Raw genomic sequence first — 20556 nt, 5'->3', positions numbered from 1 at the left:
ATTTCATCAAATGATATGTATTATTCTAACCTAATTCAAGGGTGGGTAAATGCCTCCACCTGCCCCTCCCTAAATGACGTCTCTGGTGAGAACGTTTTTTAGTTATTACGCAAAAATTAATTTGTGTTCCAATACGTAATTTAACTAGTCAAATAATTTTATCGAATTTCATAGAAAAAATGTATCAAACTCTCTTTTGATAATATTCTTGATTGTATTTTTTGATTTTAGCCATCGAAAACAATATAATTTGTTGCAAAACGTGCTGTCAAAAGCAACTTTAAAAATATTATTAAATAAATAAAATATAAGAGATAAATATAAAGAGATTTTTTTTGTAAAATCGGAAAAAATATTTAAAAATAGCGTACATTTATTAATATCTTATTTTAATCGATTGATTATTTTTTCACTTTGTGCCCTGTTAATATTGAAATTAAATATATTTCCTTAAAAAACTTAGAATGTGATGAATACATACTTTTAAATGATTTTCCTTCAAGCATTGCTCTATTCAAACATTTGATAATTTTTGTGTACTATGTACCAGAGTTTAGAGCAAGTAATTATGAAAACTTAATCGATTTAATTAGTAATTTTTATATACAATAAAAACACAAGCAATGCTACTAAAAGATTTGTTGAAAAACTTAACAGACGAGTATTCTAGCATTTCGAAACTTGCTATTCACGATTTACTTATTTTTACAACGTATTTGTCTGAGGGATTATTTTCATATAATATAATGTTGCAGCTAAAACATAGTTCAGGAATATCTATATATTTATTAAATTTATTATTCTGGAAACATTTAAACTTATCAATCGAAAGTCGAAACGTTTTTTCATTCTGAGCAGAATTTTTATGTTTATTCAATTTTTTTTGGCATAGTGGTGATTCGAAAGAGCAGCAAATACAAAAAAAGTAAAGAATGTTTCGTTTGAGCGACGTTTGTCTGAGCAATCGCTTTGAGTAGTTGCCTTGTGACCAAATAGTGTTTACCATTTTTATTATGATTTTTCAAAGAATAATATAGAAAAATTATTAAAATATGATACACACTACTAGCTCTTTTCCCTTAAAAATTAATAAAATGTGAGCAATAGTTAAACTAAAAGTAATTAAAAAGCGTTGCCATATTTATAAATAAATTGTAGGAAAGGAATTACAGCGAATAAAACAGCATTTACACACAAGCGCACATTGTATTAAATAAAATAAATTGAAAACAAAAGCAATAAAATAATATGATCAATTGTAATTTTTTTATCAAAACTGAAAAATAAAACGTAGTTTATCGTTTATATAATAATAAGACTGATCATATAGAGTGTTGAACTCTGCACATTCGTTAGAAAATTCGATAAAATCGCTATCCAATTTGAATATTATGTTACATTTGAACAAAGGATTCTCAGGTTTGATATCTTCATAAACGCTTCTAATCACTGCATCGGTGACGATTTTTTCTCTGGTCATTCTATCTTTGTTTTTATTTTTATTATACATTTTTCGTTTTTCCCACGTGTTGTAGAAGACGGTACAGTTGTAAGTAAAATTAAATGTAGTTTTACCATCTTGCTCTTCGGAAGACTCATTGATGACGTTAAAGTCACATCTGATTGACCTATATAAAATATCTTCAATTTTTATTTTTAGTTCTTTTAGATAATTAATTTTATCATTTTCAAATTTTATTTTTTCTTGATTAGGCAAATTACCTCTAATGGGTATTGCTTTTTTATGTTTACTACATTCTTTGTGAGGAAAAAGCACTTCCTGTTCTAAAAGTGTCTTTAATAAATTTTCTTCCGTATTTGTTTCATTTATAGTTTTAGCTGATAATTTGCAATGCTCTTTAAAATAGTTCAGTTTAGCCTGGTTGATCCCGCCGGTTAGATTACGCGAATGCACAAACGGATCTCGGATGCAAGATAAATTCCGTATCGGAAGTTTATCCCAACCAAATTTGATGCGATTGGCATAGTTGCCGAAAACTGCTGGAAAACTTTCCACATTTTCGAAGAGCGTATGGCTGTATTTTTCGCCCGTGTAAGGTGTAATGACATATTCTTCAAATGGGAATTCGGAACACATTGTGAAAAAACCAGCTAACAACTCAATTATCGTATCACGATTTTCTGTTTTGTACGACTTTAACTTTTCATCGTTAAACCCGCAATTCCAAGTATCGATCAACATTTCGTATGATTTATCCTTCTGTAGGCTCTCTATTGTCGGTAATATCGAAATAGTCTGCAAATAGTATATCGCTAGCATGACGATTGAATAACTACTAAAATATCCGACCATAATAATATCGTGAGTTTTGGCCCAGTGTTTTAAGAACATTAACATAGGTCTTATTCTACTGTCTGTGGCTATCATCTCGCGTAAAAGGTAAGAGTTATGCACACCGTAGCCACCTTTGAAGCTTAGATCGCATTTCAAGCCACTAGGCAAGTGTGTGAATTTAACGATTGGCACTGTGGCGTTTGCAATTCCGACGATGTCAGAAAAAACATTTTTATGACCGTATAAAAACTTTCTTATGTGTTTGATGATACTTTTATGAAACTCGTCTTCCGAGTAGCCAGCGGTTAGATGTAAAATCTGCTTGTAATCTAAGTATCCGAATAAATCTACGTCGCTATTGTTTGAAGCTAATCCAGTATTTACAGATCCGAACGGTTCAATTCTGCATCCTGCAATACCAAGTTGGTAAATTATTACAAATCTTATGAGACAATATAATTTTCCGCTCACCTGGTAACATTTCTTCTAATATAAATTGCAAACTACCAACAAGCAATTCTAATCTTCGACAGTCATCTGATGTTTGTTCGATTTGAGCGATTAATTCACAGAGTTGATCTTCAAAACTGCCTTTACAGTCGTAACTGATTGAAATTGCGTCCTTTGTATGTGAAACTAATGATAAACACATTTTTATGAAAATATGTTAAAATATAATATATATTTTTTTTAATAGTATATACCAGCTACTGCTGGACTCAGATGCTGGATATTATATGGCTTTTTGACTGTAATTTTTTTACTGTTGTATATTATTCGAGAGTGAAGACATTTCTCTGCAGATTCTATTGCTTCAAACGTTATGATCATCTTTGTTGAACTGAAGCAATGGAACATTCGAATTTTACCAAAACGTTCCTCCAAAAATTGTAAAAAATCGCTACGTATACAATCAACTATGCGTTCTGTAAAAAATATGTTGTAATATAATACTTACGTACAGAATAACGTGTACAAAATACAATTTTTGTTATGAAATTGAAAAACAACTTAATTTGATTTTCAGACTTGCTATTTGGATTGTTTGCAATGGATGTTTAAAAGGTATATTATGTAATCTAAAGAACCAAACATTTTATTTTTAAAAATCATGTTTTTTGTATCAATATAAATTATGAATTAAATTATCAAATGAAATTAAATAATTTAATTCATAATTAAATTATTAAAGTTATATAATATATATATATATATATATATATATATATATATATATATATATATATATACAATGGTAGATCATTTAACCCTTTACATGCGAGGTGCAGATTTATCTCACGCTCCAGAAAAAAACGCGGCTCTTAAATGCGAGATACGGAAATATTCGAATATTATAGAGCACGCTTTTGTGTCAACTTCAACACTCCTGCGTAAAATTCTTTTTACGACATATACTATTATGTTCTTATTGTCTTCTACCCTCATTTAATTATTTTTAAGAATTTAGCACTGAAAATCGGAACACATGTTATTTTTTTTGTGCACCACAAGAGCTCTGAGAAGTGAGCATAGATATGGATTTTTTTTAATCAAAGATCTGGCATTCTGTGCAATATATGTTTGGTTACATATAACATATTCAATAGTTTGCATTCAGTTGAATTCTGAAGTCGAAAAGTATTGGTGCGTCTCTAGTCTCACTGTTTACAATTTTTGCTAAAGAAAATTTACCATAGAAAATTTTGCGAACAGGTGATTGACAGTTTACTATCCGAATTCATAAAAACACTAATTACCAGAAGAACAAAAAAGATAAAAGACTCAACCAAAACTCGAATATTGATAGGCGGGCATTTTCCGACAAAGTATGAAAACAAAAAATACCAACTCAATTGTCAAGTGTACAGTATAATGCCCTCATCATGCAAGAAAACGGGGAAAGAAACTTGCAAAAGAAAGCAGCATACCTTCTATTGCTACGAATGTATTGGGAAACCTGCATTATGTGGGCAACCCTGTTTCAAGGATTACCATAAATAAATAAATTAAAAAAAAACATTGTCAATGTTTGACTGAAGAATCTTTTTAGATGTAATGGTAAGTCATTATTTAGGGAAAAAAATATTATATGATTTTGGAAAATATATTTATAAACATGTATTTTATTTTATTTTCAGATAAAATCCAGAATCTTATTGTAATTTTTTTAAGTTGTATTTTTGTATTGTAATTAATTTTACTTGAATTTTAATAAGTCTTTAATGAGTCTAAAAAATAAATTTGTTTTTTCAAACTTTTTCGCTTTGATTATTTTTACAATTGATAATAGATTTTTTATTTAATTTTGAAGGTGAATATAGATGCAGCAGGGAATGACTATATACAAATAATAAAATCGCAATTAATAATTGACTCATTACGTTAATTTTTATGAAATTTAATTCCGCACGTAAAGGGTTAAAGAGCTACAGAGTTGCAGCCCCTGTAGAAGAAATTAGAATAGTATCATCAAATATAAATCTACAAATATTATCACATGTTTAGATTTATGTATCATATTTAGACTTTCTATCTTGTGAGCTGTCTTTATAGATAATATTTTGACATACCTGTTATGATGACTTTCCTCTTGTAATTTTCAAGTTGAGTAACTTTATATTTATGATATTTTGAATTTTTGTGAATAAATCTATTTGCATGTAGAACATATTCCTGACATGCATCACACAATATAGAATTACTTTCAGCCATTCTGTCAGATATATTTTCTTTAAAAATCAATTATTTGCCCTGAAATAATATAATCACCGATTTACATTAACAATACATTTAAATAATCTAAAATATATCTTCATTTTATATTATTAAATCCGAAGATGAGCAATCATTTAATATTTTTGCCATTTAATATGCACATTTAAACTTTAATTTCTTACCTTCAATCGCTGAAATGACTTTAGAAAAGTATTTTTTTTCTAAAATACCATCACTGTTTCCGTGAGAAAGAATCACACCGTTTTCTGACTTATAAAACGTGATACCATCCGCGATGGCTTTATCCACATCAATATATATGTATAACTCACAGTCTTTCCTTATCCCGCTCGTTATATTCTTATCTTTAGGAGTTCCCGTTGCAAAGTGTATATGATTCCTTTGCATTCGACTTAAACCTATCCTCTTAATATTTGGCCAATTTTTAAAGTAGGTTCCGTGTAACACAACGCCTTCGGCCTATGAAAGTTTAATAGTATACAATGTGTATAAAAACTGTATAAATTTATCCACAATTAAAACCTTCTCAATAGGTAGTAGACAATCGTTAGCAACAGATTTGATAGAATGTCCCTGGAGCGCTTTTATCTGAAGCTTGTTCGTTTCACGATTCATACATATCTTGAACCGTTTCTTACTATTGTTTGTCACAGATCGCTGAATATCATCAATATTGTAAACACCCTTGATATTACGGTGTTTTAATATATCGTCTAAGTTAACAAAACCATCAGCGCTAAAATTTAATAGTTTTTTGGTGTTAGTAGTCTGTAGTGATAGTTTTATAATAAAACTCTATTATACCTGATTTCTAGACCTTCCTTTAATGCGCCATGTCGAAGAATCCAGGATAGAGTTTTACTTAATTTAATATCATTCTGAAATTCCAATTTTAAAGTGTAATAATATATATATATATATATAATTGAAACTATATTATGGGAAAATATCGTAGTATATATGTAAAATGCCTAACAGATCAGTTTCGAGAAGTAGAAATGGTTCTGGAAGAGATGTGTTTAAAAAGGTCTAAGTAAAAATCTGGATAATTTTTGAATAGTCCAAGTATGTATCGATACGTCGTTAAGGTGAAATAATATACTCAATGAGATAAGCTATTAAATGTGATTTTATTAGGTATAATTAATCAACACTTATCAACATACAACACAATTAGTTAATGCGTCAACATAAAATAACCTACACATATGGTGATAGAATTCTGTAGTTAAACGGAATAAAATCGATAAATATTGTTGACTCACCATTTAAAATTGTGTATTTATGAAGTACTCGACTTATTCTAGGCGTAAAAATCAAAATTTTCACCTCTGCAAACAACCAGGTGTAGTGACGTTTAGTCCATGTAAGTTGATCATAAGACGGCAAAACTAGGGCATTAAAACGAACATTACAAAAAAATTCCCGTTATTAAAAAATATTAAAAATAAACATTTACTATTTAATATTAATAAAATATATCATCTTGTATTAAAATTTGAAAGCATTTTTATAGATATATAACAGGTAAAATATATTTGCTACTTGTTAATTATATCGACCCCACGCTCAGAAACCAGATTGTTATGAACATATTTTCTTGCTTTTTTGCTCTTAAATGCGTAAATTTATTAAATAATTATAACACAATAAACAACCACTATTTAGTTATTTTAATTTACTATAAATTTTTAAATGCTTGTACTTAATATGAACTACCATAGCTTTTAAAATTATTTGCCAAAGCTAGTTGACTATTTGGTGACGGGAGGTGTCGGGTGACAATTAGACACAGAGTGAGCCGCTGCAGTAGAATTTTATTGAATATATTTAAAATAGTTACATGTTTGATATAAAAACGAGTGGACAGTACGCAGGGCTCGCATCGGCAGTGCGAGCCTGTCGAAGTTACCAAAAGAATGCGTGCGCCCGTCACGTCAGTGCTACCAGAGTGCTGGCAAGCATAATCCATAATAAAATCTAAATCTAAATATATATTAATAAATGGGCCCCCCTACAACAGTAAAGTAGTATTAGTGTATGATATTTAAATGTACCTATATCAGCTCATTTTTTAAATGTAATGTGATGATATTATGTTCCTCACAACATAATAAGGGGGAGGGGGGAGGATTTTTTTGCTTGGGGCGCTACATAAGCTAGGTTTGGTTCTGTACGTATGTGATATATTAAATAAAACTTGTTTCTATAATAGTAATGGGGAAGCTTATAAATTCACAATAATCAGATTTGTAATTATAAATAAAATAATATATAATGTTAGTTCTAGACATGTAATATAGTTGTGATCAGCTGTGATCTTCTCGTGTTGAACCGATGGGCAGTCTCTGGAGTGTCTCTCATTTGTTCGTGGCGAATCGCAAGACCGTTTGGTGTCTGAACGCGGGGTTGTCTCTCTCCTCATTTGTAACTAAGTTTCAGACCGTTTATATTGTAGGCTCTTAATGTCTCCGGCGAATCATAAACGTGCGGTGATCAGTTGATCAATTGTGATGTTTGATTATTCAACAAACGAAATATGTTGACGCCCTTAAAAAGTGAAATCTGCAAGGTGTTTTTTTATCGCCGGATGGTGAAGCGTCTTGCATTATTTTTTGTGCAAAAGAACGGTAATACTGAGCGTTTAACTGTGGTGGTCAGTCAAATTACGTAATTATCAAGTGAAATTCTTTCTCATCAAAATATAGCCTTTTCCTTGTAGTTACAAGTGCTCAACGAGTGACAATTGAGCGTGCTACATGATGGTCTGTTCTGGTTGCACTATTGTCAACGTACGCAAGTGTCGTTAAGTTAACTTTGGCATTTAACTGCGCATGTGGACAGAGACAAATAAATCAGTTTATCTATAATATATATCCAAAAAAAGCTTAAAATAGAATGTGTGACTAATGGTATTTTATCAATCCGGAGATTTGTTATAAATTTTAATTTTACCTAATTACTTATTTTACAGTACGAAGGTAAAATATAAGCACCCACTACAAACTATGGCATTTTTAAAATATATATATTGAGCGCGCATTAAATGTTTGATGATTTTCTTCAATAACACTAAATGCGCTGCTCAATTGACGCCTAAAGTGACGAACTACAATTAAAAAATAACGTTTAACGGTTTACAAAATATTGCTGCTGTGGGACCTGTTTATATTTATAGGTATATAGATTTTTATTATGGCCAAAACTTGGTGGCGTGACGGTTTTTCACTCGAGTGGCAACCCTGGCGGGACAAGCGAACGGCCTGCTGACCCGCGCATCGTCTATATAAACATGTAAACAACTTCATATCGCAATAAAACATTACTGCAGCGGCTCAATCTGTGTCTAATTGCCATCCGTCACCATCCCGTCGCTAAACTGCTATTAATGATTAATTTGGAAACCCCGAATAATCAAATACTACCGTTTAATCTAAAAAGTTCAGAAATGGTACTTGAGATACCTTTATAAGAGGATATTTGGTTAATATCCGTCCTCGTATCCAAGCGCCTTTCTATTTGGAGCGTTGGGATACGATCCGCTGAGTTCTCGCAGAAAGTAAGAGTAATACATTTATTGAGATTTTATATGGTAAAGATTTCTTAGTCGCTAAATAATATATAATATAGTTCTAAAATGTATTACTTTACATGGTGTATATGCAATTAATTTACTTGTGATTTGGAATAATTAAAATGTCGAACTGCTTATGTTAACATTATATTTGGAATTGCGATACTATATTAGTATGTTTTTTATATTATTAAATACATTTTGTATTCGTTATTAAACATTTTTTTGCTTCTGCTCTTAAAAGTATTTGATAGATCACCTAGTGTACAATAACCCACTTTCATCGTTCAATTTTGCCAATACGACTTTTTAAAAAATAAAATTTATATAATTATATAAATACGTATATTCCAAATTGCAATACATTAACGTTATGTCTGATGTATTGTTACACTTTACACAGCACTGTTAACGCCTGCTGTGTAGCTGTAGATTTACAATAAAAATAAATAACTACAATTAAAATGCAAAATAAATTTATTGATATAAAAATATGTTAATATATAATTAAGTAATTTATTAAAGTTGTCATATAAAAAATATTCTTCCTTATGTTGTTATCTTGAAGTCGTTCACGGGAAGAAGAAAACATCAGGGTTTGATTTGTAAATACATTTGGCAGTATGGAAAGACCCCTCGCATATATCTTTGTATTTATCGGCTATAGTATGACGTAAAAATATATATTAATAAAACACGGTTATTTAAATTGATTTATGAACATATGTATTTTAATTTAATTTTACTCACCGACAGTTTTACAATCTCCCATAGACTTGATGACAGCCTCCCTCATATCTTCCGGGAACATTATGTTTATTTGCTTTACAGCAGAATCATAGTTTAGCTTTCCGTTCTTCATCTGAAATATAATTTAATAATATTTTTAAAAAATGTACATATATGGATTAATATGATATGATACTTACAGTTCCTGCCATTTTTAATACGCAAGCGATGTAACATTTCACATCTCTGTCATCAATGAATTCGCCCTTTTGGATATTCTTTACCAAATCTATAATGTTAAATCAAATTTAATATTGCATTATTAAAAATATATTCGATAATAATATACCTTCAGAAACGTTGCTTTTGGTGAGACAGATGTTCTTCATCGTTTTAGCCGTATTCTTTAGCTGGGCTCTTGTTAGCTGTGAATTAATTATTAATATTAGTAAATAAATAATTTATTACAATATATGAAGATTATGATAACTCACCCCATAGGATACTTGGAAAAGCATCAAGCACATAACGAACACCGAGAGGAATTTCATTTTAGCAGATTAGAATTTCTTTTCTCAATCACGAAGCAAAGTTTAGAGATGGGCACTGAAACATACACCAGATAATTGTTGTTTAGATCCAAGATGAAATACAAATGAAGTTCATGTTTGTTTTTTTTTCCTTATATATGGTTTACCCAAGTAATTACACATGGTTAAGATAACATGAAATTAGCGATGACAACTTAGTAATTTCATATCACAATATATCTAATTGTAAGAAAACAATTTAATTAGTATTGTCTATTTGCAGTGTGAAATGATAAATATAGATTTTGGTTAGATTTGATACAATATTGAGTTAGTCTATTTTTTTCTTCGATCTGGAAACAGTTCAGTATGTGAAACGCAATATTTTTAAATCTATAGTATTAAATTGTGAGCCCAACATAATTAATACACCAGAATCTGGGAATCGGTGACAATTATTATAGCTTTTATAACTTATACAACTCTTTTAGCATATATAACTTATACGATTATTATAGCCTACAATCATATATGTCACTTTGCAGCTGGGACCGGTTTTTAATAATAGCACAATTTTGCTGCGGGATTCGAGCCCGTGTGACCTGTATTATTAATCCAGCACTTTATGGACTACGCTGTTTCGGTCTTTATATATCCTTCCATAGTAGTAGTTAATACAAGTTCCAACAAGGAATAAAAGCGTGCGAATTTGTTCATTATGAATTGTTTGCAAAATTATTGCACACCACATAACAATATTGTAATTTCTATACATTTTTGACGAAAATTAACGTAACACAATAAACCAATTGTAATTTCTATGCCTTTTTGACGAATAACAATATTGTATGTTCTATGTCTTTTTGACGAAAATTAAAGTAACACAATTAGTCACACAACAAACCAATTGCACGAGAAGAGAAAATCTAGTAGTTTTGGAAGTGGATTTATTTGTTTATAGTTTGTTAGGTATTTATAGGAGCATACAATTTAATCTAAATAAATAAAAAAGTTATTATAAAAGTTTTTATTTGTATTGGAATAGAAAAAAGCGATAGAATTATTTGTATACCTATTTATATGATACTATATGAGTTATTATTAGTATTATTGTATAATATACTCGAATAACCTTATAAATTACTCATGGTTATTCGTAATACTTAAATAATAAAAAAAACGTTTTTTTTTTTTTTTATTGAATTAAATATATAATGTTTTACAATACACCTGATTGTAGCATTAACTATGGAAACAGATAAACTGAAGGTTCAGTTTCGAACATACATTTGGTAATATAGTAGGAAGATTCGCACAGATCTTCGTACTTCTTTGCTAAAATATATTATTATATTTTTATTATTACTTAAATAAATATTATATACACAATTAATAATCAATGATGAATAATATATAAGTATGTACCAGTAGGCATACAAGCATTGACAGCTTTCTTCGATGGTTCTTTGAAATTATCAGGCAGCATAATATCGATTTGTTGATTGACCATTTCTTGGTTAATTTTATCGTTTTTGACCTGTATTATTTATAATTTAATTTTCTGAGTATTAGTAAATTTATTTGTATTTTATTTTAATAATGTACCGATTGACTCATGGTTAAAATGCAGGCTACATAACACATAACGTTTCTCTCTTGCGAGGTAAATATACCTTTGCTTAAGTTGTTGGCGTCGACTGAAAATATTTTATATGTTGCTTAAAAATGTATGTGCATATAATTAATATTTATGATTACCCTCTGATACTAGAAATTTCGGCTGACATACAGTTCTCATTATTTTCCCAGCTTGTTTTATTTGACTTTTTGTCATCTAAAATATTGGCAACTCTTAACAAATTATATAAATAACAATATATATCGATAAAAAGAAAAACTTGCAGCGTTCGTCAAATCAAGTAGCACTATTATTAAAATACATTTTATCAAATTAGTTTTAATCATTTTTGGTTAAATCTATAAAAAAACGTATTAAAAACCAAAGCGAAGCGAGTAGCAAAACTCAACTACTATATATACTCAACATAGTGATGAGTAATTAAATTCATTGAATCTTTTATTTCCAGTGGTGTCGCGTGATAATCATTGAAGTAAAAAATCAATCTTAAATATGAATTTATTTGATAATAAATAGTTTTAGCCTAACATTTTATAGCTCTTTAATAAAGTCAGAAGTGAAAACAGCTCAGTTTGTGATACCGAATTTGTTAAAGTGAGAAAGGCGTAATTTTGGTCTGTATAGATTTAGTAAATAAATTTTAACTTGAAATCACTGACTTATTGACTATATACCAAGTCAAGCAAATAACCACCACATGAAAATTTGTCACATCTTATAAAAAAATCAAGCTTTGACGGATGAATTCCATGTATTCTATCTAGTGTTTCTTCTCGAGAAAAATGCAAAATGATGATTCCATTCTCATAAAATGTTTTTTTTTGTTAAAAATTAAATATTTTTTTATTGTTTTATAACCGTTAAATAAATATAGAATAGTGGCTATATAGAACACCACTATTTAACTGGAAAGATCTTGAGTAATTCTAATATATTCTTTTATTAAAAAATTGACACTGCAGACAAATTATTATTTAGCCCAAATATAATATGTCATTGAGAGTTAGCCGTAACTTGCTGTTCTTTTAAACTAATATACTATCTAGTTTTGAAATTTCAAGTTAATTACCATTTCTAAAGTTGTGTATTTAATATTTTATCCAAGCAAAAAAATATAAAAAAATACCACAACCAATGTATTTCGAATAGTAAAGACCACTTAGCATTTTTGTTTGTTTTTCGTGACTTTATAATACTAAACTGTCTAGAATTTTTATATGGGAATATTATTATCTGAAAGTGACAAGCAACTAGTATACATTACAGCCTCTAGCATGCTATATTTAAACTGGCAACTAAATTGTGGAAGTGAATTTAACGGATAAATAAAAATTGGATTAGATTTTACGTACTGTACACATCGTTTGTGAATTATTTCACAAAATTAGTATATTTGTTTATAAAACTTCTTTATATATACATGTATCTTGTAAGATGCTTGTAAGTCTAAAGTGTTTAATATATTTATATATTTCAATTCTCTATAATTACACTAGCAGTTTCCATCGTTGATTTACAACGATTAGAAGCAGAGTTTTAGCATATTCAAGTTTGTCTATTTTAGAGGATACTTCCATTGATTGTTTTTAGTGTATGTGGTTCACTATTATTATCGTTTCTTTGGTTTCTTGATTTATATTAAACTGATTGTATTTAAAAATTTTACACTTAATTAAAGATATGGATTTATTAATATTTATTATTTGGGCCTTCTTCAATGAACGATTTTCGATAATAACATACATTTTATAATTAAAAATTAAATACCTTCTCCAGTGATGATCCCAAATTATCTTCGAGTCACCTTTTCCTTGCTGATCGCGCTGTTCACTTCGAAACACCTACTAGGGGTGTTGGTGTACACGACTGATAATTAATGTGATTTTTGATCGCCTTTTATACTTTTTTTACTAGGTCACCATGGGCGTCATCAATGTTTTGTTTATGAATGCATTTCTATTGTATTACTTCCTACAAAACAAAAACAAATACCAAAAACTTCCTGAAAACTGAGTCATTTATAGATTGATGAATAATCTATGAATCATTCTATTCGATTTATTAGACTTTTATTTTATTTAATTTTTAATATTTCTATATTGTTAAGAGTTCTGGCTTATAATTATTCTATATATATATATATAAACTAGATGCTAGAGAAGGACTTTACGGCTTTTGTGTGGTGAAAAAATTAGCAATTTTAATGGTTATAAACAATACTATTACTGGTATAAATGAAAAGAGATCTCCAGTTAATTTGACATACATATGTATATCGCAGAAAACAAACGACAACATAGAGAGAAGACAATATATAACATATGATGAATAAATTATATATAAATCTTCAAAGTTAAGAGATAAAAGTTAAAGAAGAAATATGTTGCTTGGCGGTAATTTTTAGATGAATTTTGATCTTCATGATTTTTGCAGCGATGAAGAAAAATAACGAGGGCTCTGTTTAATCGACAATTTATTTATAAATTAAATAATACGACTGAAAAAAATGTACACGTTAAAACTATATACAGGCCTACCGAGGGGAAGGGGAAGGGGACAAATTCCCAGGCCCCGTTCTCCTTGAGGGGTCCAACTGGAAAACATCATTGCAAGAATATATTTATAAAAAAAGAAAAACTGACCTCATATAATGAATCTGAACTAAACTACAGTTGTTTGAGATGTATCTATATACTGATGTATTTCAGGTAAAAGTTCCTTTAGCTCTTTTTGGTACATATTATTCCATACATAAAAGGAGCGGAACATTGCCTTCAAAAGCACCACTTTCTTGGTAGTACTTTCGCAATAAACATTATTATTTAAAGGGACAGATTGTAGTTCTTTTATGCGGCTCCGTTTGTGTTAAAATTTGTTTGCAAATTATTGTTGACTTTATTGCTTTTTGAAAGTTTAAAAAATATTAAACACGAGAGAAAATATTCAACGAATGTAAATTAGTAGCAGTAAATTTAGGTATTCGATCTGAAAATTCAGATCGAAAATTAATACAGCAAAATAAATAAATAATACATGCAGTTTCATGTGCTTATTCTTAAAAGAAAATTGAGAGAAAAACGGTTTTGAAGATTTTTTAAAATATGTCATTTCAGTAATATCTCATCGGAATACATTTTCACCAGTAGATATATATTTTTACAAGTGAAAATATAAATGATCTGGCAGGTGATAGTAGAATTATATGATTTCAACTTTTATATATGTAGTAATATATACACATATTTACATACTTAGCATTATTTATTTACATCTGATGTATATGAATGTTACAGCGAATGTGTATTTTTTGGTAAAGCTATATTTTCACCAGTCAAATGCCATTTTTGTAATGAGGCCCGGAATCATTGTTTTCCCAGAGCCTAGGTTCGCTCTTAAATAAATAAATTGTAATTATTTATAGTGAAAAAAACTGATACTAATTTGTCTTGTTAAGTATAGAATATGGTCAGATTTTAATTATAATTTAATTTGCATATACATATGTATGTAATAGTAAGGAAACAAGCATGAGTTTTGTACAATATAATGTGTCGACTGATTGAACTTGATATTGTATGCTGGTTGACGTCAAGGTCTGCTAGTATGACAAAATAATTACTGACTTTGATATACAGATGCACGAACGATCTTTAAATGATACTCTATTTCATTTCATTCTTAGAAAATATGTAAATCAAATTATAGTATGAGATATTAAAGAAGGTGATACAACTTTTAAAGTAGATTGAAGGGATCCGGGAGTTGAGATTTGCTTTGATGCATTTCTAATAATGTTAATTTATGTATATTAATATTAAAGGTGTATTTTTTTTGAATTTCAGTGAAAAATATACTTTTATTTTTATATTATATATATAAATGCCTTAAATTATTATTTTAACGTGTTCGCAATAAAATAGTTCACGCCTTGAATTATAGTCGTGTGGGGTCTGAAGATGAATACTGGTCTCAGAATTTTAGCGAAAATCGACCACTTGTTATTATTATAAATTGATGGGTCTCGATGAAGCTCACATATTTGATGTTATTTTACGTGTCGTTTATGAATCCCGTTGTTGTGAAGGTTTCGAAGAGGGTCTGTGTTTAGAAATCAAAGAGACGTCATTTCGAAAATGAATAGTTCTTATTTTACATTTAATAAAAGTGTGTTAGTAATTAAACGAAACATTTTTTTTGTAATGATTTTTGTATATTTCTAAAAATATTGTTAACGATAAAAAAATTATATATATGAATGTATAAAAATAAATAATTCTTTGTATATGCACTTTTCCATTAATGATATATATATATAGGAAAAAATACATAGAAAAAGAAAATTAACCCGGTTTCGGACCCGTCGGGTTCAAAAATCTCGGGTTTTCTTTCGTAACGAATTAAGATGATCATTTTTATGTTTGCAATTTAATTTAGTGTTGATATAGCTGACTGTATTATTTATAATTTGTATGTGTGATATTTTAAGTAACGTAGTAATAAAAGAAAATTATAAACTAAAATTGTTACAAATAATTATTTTTGAGTATGTAGATTAGCTAAATTGAACTTTCGAAGCATATGCATTTTTAGAAGTATAAATGTTGTGAAAAAGTTTTTTTTTATAATTCTATAAAATTAGTTACTGCCATCTATGGAAGACATAAAGAAACTGTTGTATTTTATTTTATTTGAAATAAAAAAAACATTAGTTATCATTGTTGTACATAGGTGCGCTACATATTTTTTTAAATAAATATTATTATAAAATATTTATTAATAATTTTTTTATTACATACAAAATACAGATTTTGAATGACAATTATCGTATATGAAACATCAGGATTTATTGGTTTCGTTATATTTTTTAGGATGCTGTAAGATTTCTGTATTTAGGGAAAGCAGGGGGGGGGGGGGCGTTTGCCCCCTCTTAAATATTTTTGGAACAATGTTTTCTGTTTTTATTGATAAAAATAGTATTAGGCATCTTGATGATGTGGTTCAGTTTGAATAGTACAATCAAAGACAGGAATATTAACGAAACAGTTGTTTTCGTCAATGAGAGTTCGGTAGCAAAGACAAATTTACTATATGTATGTATATTTTTTGCGTAACAATCTAAATTGTTTTGTGGCTAAATTTAATTAGGAAATGGTGGCATATTTCTCGCCTATGTCAGATCTAGAATCTGTCTTATATATCCGGTCTCTTTCACTAGATTTTTTTATTAAGCCGTTTCTGCATCTGCAATTATATGAAACAAACACATCCTTCAAGCGCAGATTCTCACGGTCGAGTCACGTTCAGAACGTTCACTTTCTACAATTCTGTCAACTATCGATGATTCACTCGAAATTTCCGAGAGCGGTCACTCGTACGAAATCCATCCGCGTTATTCACGGATCCTCGCATCCAGCTTTAGGTACCTAAATAATAATACACGTGAGGGCATTCATAAAAAACGTGCATTCCTACCTCTACCAAGTGCATGGTAGAGCCGGTCCTTGCTGTCGCTCGCCTTCAGTCAGTCCCGAAGCAACGGCGCGCTCGCGTGTGTCTACCTACCAGTCTACCAATTGGTAGAAGTTTAGTGTGAATTTTGTGATAAAAAGTAGATACATAGGCCACCCAGGTCGACCTGAGATGGTCACGATACATAAATCATTGTATGAGCCACATGCGATGACAATCAGTGGAATAGTGTTGTGATTGTTGTGTAGTTTTTGACGTGCTTTCAAGAAGGTTTACCTGAGCAACAGGTGGATGGAAACGGTGCGACAACAGGTGATTATTGTTTAGGAACACAAGTTTTGATGTTTATGTCGTGTACTAATAGGTAATTGTCGGATTCATTGATTTGTTTGTAAACAAAGTTGTATGCCTTTTTCGTGTAATATTACATTGATATCGACATAAATAATTCACTACTAATTCAATAATTTATATAAAACGTATCACTATTGACATAATTACAACTGTCAGATATCATATGCTGTTCTAAAACTTGAATGAAAGGTAGTAATGTGGTTACAAATCTGATGTATATTTGAAAAGATTTTCATATAAAATAACGCAAATTATTTTGTATTTTATGTATTGTTTTTTTTAGTCTAACATCTTGAGAGTAGACTCCAATCCGAATATATGTATTCGGACTTTTTAACTATTCAGTATTCTAATATTTCTTAAACAATCGTTTTATATTTGTAGTGAATAATTTTGGAATTTTTACGTTTGTAGGTTAAGTAAAATATGTGTTTTTTATAACATGTATTTAATCAGATACAGTACTCAGGTTAAACTCATTTAACTGAAATTAGCTTTACACTCAGTGCATAAAGTGCAAATATAAATTATGCAATAAGAAAAAAAGCGCACTAAAATGTATATCCCAATTAGGAACATATAATTCAATGACTTCTTTGTTCATGCTTTAATTTATTTCTTGCTTATTGTGATTTGCAGGTCTTCTTGAAGATTTAGAAGATTCCTACATTTTGTATTGATTGATAAAAGATATACTATATAAGTACAACTGCACACAATTATGTCATTACAAATGGAATGATGACATGGTATACATTTCCAACAAGTCTTGCTTTCAAGAAAAAAATGTCATTAATCGCCGCTTTTAAATTGCATTTCACGAACACGATTTGTTCGCAAATTAATAAGAAGTCATCGTTTGGTTTTTTTGGCAGATAATAATATCTGACTTCAACGGAAAAATATCTATCAAACAATTCTGACAGGATTTCCGAATCAGTCATCATTTTTTCACGAACAATTAAATATCCAATAACACGAATCATCAATTAAAATGAAGTAAGATTTAAGAGATTGCCACTTTAAGACCAATGAGGTAAAAAAATGTATTTCTTTGATGGACTCTTTTAAAGCATCAATATGTTTATCTCTTTTCGTTGAAGAGAAATACATGGTATATATTATTTATCCTTATTTCATCCTCCGAAATTTTATATTGTTGAATTTTTTTAGACAGGAAAACAACAAGTAAATAATTGCCAGTATTTATTTCATTTAGGAAAAAAATTCGACCCCTAAAAAACTTCAATGTTGTTTTCTATATTATAAAACTGAAATTTTTAAATAAATGGTCAAATATTTGTTTCATGTAGCACCTGGTTAAGAAACGTCAAAATGCGTTCCTGTCTGCGTATTAAAACAGCCGGTTGGTTACCCACCCCGTTTCATTGAACTTCGCCAAAACTGGTCCTAGTCCGGTGGACCTTGAAAGACGCGCTCGTTAGATCGAATCACGTGCACGCGTTGAAGCATCCATTTATTTATAAATCAATTACCTGCAATAATATTTTTTTTTATATGGACGATAAAAGAATCGGTTCCCGATTTGACGTTTTGTCAAACGTGCGCCGCTGCCTGTCAAACGTTATCATCTCATGTCGATATGTCGCAACGGGATGACTTATCTCGTTAAAACGGATGAGACAATAATCAGACGAGCATTCGACATTGTGTAATGCAGTGGTTTTCATTTTAGAAATCGCACTGAAAAATGGACGTTTTTGATACTGCCTTAATGACGATTGATTTATAACTCGTCTAGAAATCGTGTCTGGGTAACAGTAACATATTTTGCCATGACTGTTTTCGTGAAATCATATAATATTGAATTTTTAACCCGATAATCAGAGGCGGATTTAGATGAAGAGAAGCTCTACTTCAGCGTACGCCACAGCTTCCACTTTTTATCCAAAAAACACGCACACTAAACTAATACAATCATATTGTAGGAGTGAACAACCAGCTACTGGGATATTATTTTTTTTATTTTTTTAATCCGAAATGGGCCAAAATATTTACATTTATAGCCGGATGTGATCCAGACGAAAAACCTTCAAACGAAAATTGCCGCTTCACCAACAAGCGAAACAACGAAATATCGTGCACCTTAACTCTTAAAAAAGTATTTGAGAATGAATCATTGGATGTTTTTTGGATCAAAATAATGAGGAATATACAGAATTGAGTGAAAAAGTTACTAAAAGATTGCTACCATTCCAAACAACTTATCTTCCTGAACAAACATTCTCGAAAATGGTGTCAATAAAAACCAAAAATAGAAATCGCATTCAATTAGAGGCACTTCTTTGAATTGCATAATCTACAATTATGCATAGGATAGACGAACTAGTTATTACATTTTTTAAATAATATATCATACGCGTAACATTATTATCAATCTCTGCATAAACTCGCCGAAATATGCAGATACGCTTTATTTCCTTTCCCGATAATAATCGTTATTGCAGCACAAGTAGAAATAAAAACAGCACACAATCGTATTTTCGTGCGACGTATACGAGTTTATTTTGTGGCTCGGTCCTAGCACGCGCGAACGTATGTGTAAAAAATTGGTAGCCGTGGCATACGCTGTATTTTTGTAAAAATAGTAAATTTGTGCGAATACTTTAAAACTATTTCATCATCATATAATACATATTTCGAGTAATCAATTGCCGCATATATGTCGTTAATAAAGCGCAAAAATAGCATAGGACCTATATTGAATCCCTGTGGTACCCCAAAATAGGCGAAATAGTTATCGGAGCGACGATTACCATAGCTCACATACTGGTTAGCATGTAACACATTTTATAGATTTTTTAAAAGTATCTTTTATATGTCATATTTTTTTAAAATTTTATTATTTGTAAAATTGGCGGGGACCTTTTTGTTTATGGCAATGGTCTCCAAAATATTTTGATTGCGTACGCCCACAACAAAAAAAATATTTAGTGCATACCCTTAAATACATTTGTATGTAGATGTATGGGTAAAAAAATAAATTTAAAGCTGTTCATTTTTAATTTATTTGGTGTTTATTTATCGCTTGGCGTACTCCCTGGGGTACGCGTACTTCAATTTGAATATCACTGGACTATGAGAATAGTGTTTTTGATAACATGCCGTCGACAAATGTCAAATTTAATGCATTTTGCTACCTGCTTTTATGCACGCGAGTTCTACAAAGTCTTTTAAATGTCTTTTTATATTTTTTTCAGTTAATATG

General features: G+C 29.8%; 4 protein-coding genes across 7 annotated transcripts in view; 1 reads left to right on the top strand and 3 right to left on the bottom strand.

Annotated features, from left to right (window-relative positions):
- Positions 1-1186: 1186 nt before the first annotated feature.
- Positions 1187-6409, bottom strand: LOC148231843 (tRNA 2'-phosphotransferase 1-like). 2 transcript variants are annotated; one of them, XM_088193552.1, is made up of 5 exons: positions 5194-5331; positions 4867-5047; positions 3001-3222; positions 2768-2932; positions 1187-2706 (listed from the first exon to the last, which is right to left on the bottom strand). In XM_088193552.1, exons 2-5 carry the CDS (start codon positions 5006-5008, stop codon positions 1271-1273), a joined length of 1965 nt encoding a protein of 654 aa, XP_088049678.1. In that variant the 5' UTR covers positions 5009-5047; positions 5194-5331; the 3' UTR covers positions 1187-1270. The 2 variants fall into 2 exon arrangements, with proteins under 2 accessions (XP_088049678.1, XP_088049679.1); XM_088193553.1 differs by lacking the exons at positions 1187-2706; positions 2768-2932; positions 3001-3222 and adding exons at positions 5555-5768; positions 5837-5910; positions 6298-6409 and having other exon boundaries at positions 4932-5047; positions 5194-5491.
- Positions 6410-8975: 2566 nt separating this feature from the next.
- LOC148231842 (general odorant-binding protein 72-like) lies at positions 8976-10269 on the bottom strand. Its single transcript, XM_088191380.1, has 5 exons — positions 9830-10269; positions 9685-9760; positions 9536-9624; positions 9357-9468; positions 8976-9267 (listed from the first exon to the last, which is right to left on the bottom strand). The coding sequence occupies exons 1-5, from the start codon at positions 9884-9886 to the stop codon at positions 9179-9181; spliced, it is 423 nt and encodes a 140-aa protein (XP_088047506.1). The 5' UTR covers positions 9887-10269; the 3' UTR covers positions 8976-9178.
- Positions 10270-11111: 842 nt separating this feature from the next.
- LOC148231841 (general odorant-binding protein 72-like) lies at positions 11112-11699 on the bottom strand. Its single transcript, XM_088191381.1, has 4 exons — positions 11624-11699; positions 11471-11562; positions 11291-11402; positions 11112-11200 (listed from the first exon to the last, which is right to left on the bottom strand). Exons 1-4 carry the CDS (start codon positions 11697-11699, stop codon positions 11112-11114), a joined length of 369 nt encoding a protein of 122 aa, XP_088047507.1.
- A 5324-nt stretch (positions 11700-17023) lies between these two features.
- spri (Src homology 2 domain-containing protein sprint) overlaps positions 17024-20556 on the top strand; it is a 280246-nt gene continuing 276713 nt past the window's right edge. For 2 of the 3 annotated variants that reach the window (XM_088193647.1, XM_088193639.1), the window contains exon 1: positions 17148-17285. The gene's annotated coding sequence lies outside the window, so the exon portion shown is untranslated. Of the gene's footprint in view, positions 17286-20556 lie in introns of all 3 variants that reach the window. The other variant, XM_088193645.1, reaches the window with a different exon arrangement.

Source organism: Plectrocnemia conspersa, unplaced genomic scaffold (genome assembly GCF_051122295.1).
Source record: "Plectrocnemia conspersa isolate PC_06_02 unplaced genomic scaffold, ASM5112229v1 ptg000009l, whole genome shotgun sequence".
NCBI lineage: Eukaryota > Metazoa > Arthropoda > Insecta > Trichoptera > Polycentropodidae > Plectrocnemia > Plectrocnemia conspersa.
The sequence above is the reverse complement of the archived record's forward strand: the minus strand, read 5'-3'. Positions and strand labels throughout refer to the sequence as shown.

What these genes read in the sequence shown, in the direction of transcription:
- LOC148231841 (XM_088191381.1), bottom strand. Translation starts at nt 11,699, where the DNA reads ATGACAAAAAGTCAAATAAAACAAGCTGGGAAAATAATGAGAACTGTA. An exon ending in GAAATTTCTAGTATCAGAGG is followed by an intron (nt 11,563 to 11,623) that starts GTAATCATAAAT and finishes AAATATTTTCAG; the next exon opens with TCGACGCCAACAACTTAAGC. An exon ending in TTTTAACCATGAGTCAATCG is followed by an intron (nt 11,403 to 11,470) that starts GTACATTATTAA and finishes TAAATAATACAG; the next exon opens with GTCAAAAACGATAAAATTAA.
- LOC148231843 (XM_088193552.1), bottom strand. Translation starts at nt 5,008, where the DNA reads ATGGCTGAAAGTAATTCTATATTGTGTGATGCATGTCAGGAATATGTT. An exon ending in GAGGAAAGTCATCATAACAG is followed by an intron (nt 3,223 to 4,866) that starts GTATGTCAAAAT and finishes TATTTTTTACAG; the next exon opens with AACGCATAGTTGATTGTATA. An exon ending in ATTAGAAGAAATGTTACCAG is followed by an intron (nt 2,707 to 2,767) that starts GTGAGCGGAAAA and finishes TTGGTATTGCAG; the next exon opens with GATGCAGAATTGAACCGTTC.
- LOC148231842 (XM_088191380.1), bottom strand. Translation starts at nt 9,886, where the DNA reads ATGAAATTCCTCTCGGTGTTCGTTATGTGCTTGATGCTTTTCCAAGTA. An exon ending in CAAAAGCAACGTTTCTGAAG is followed by an intron (nt 9,625 to 9,684) that starts GTATATTATTAT and finishes TTAACATTATAG; the next exon opens with ATTTGGTAAAGAATATCCAA. An exon ending in GGGAGATTGTAAAACTGTCG is followed by an intron (nt 9,268 to 9,356) that starts GTGAGTAAAATT and finishes GTCATACTATAG; the next exon opens with CCGATAAATACAAAGATATA.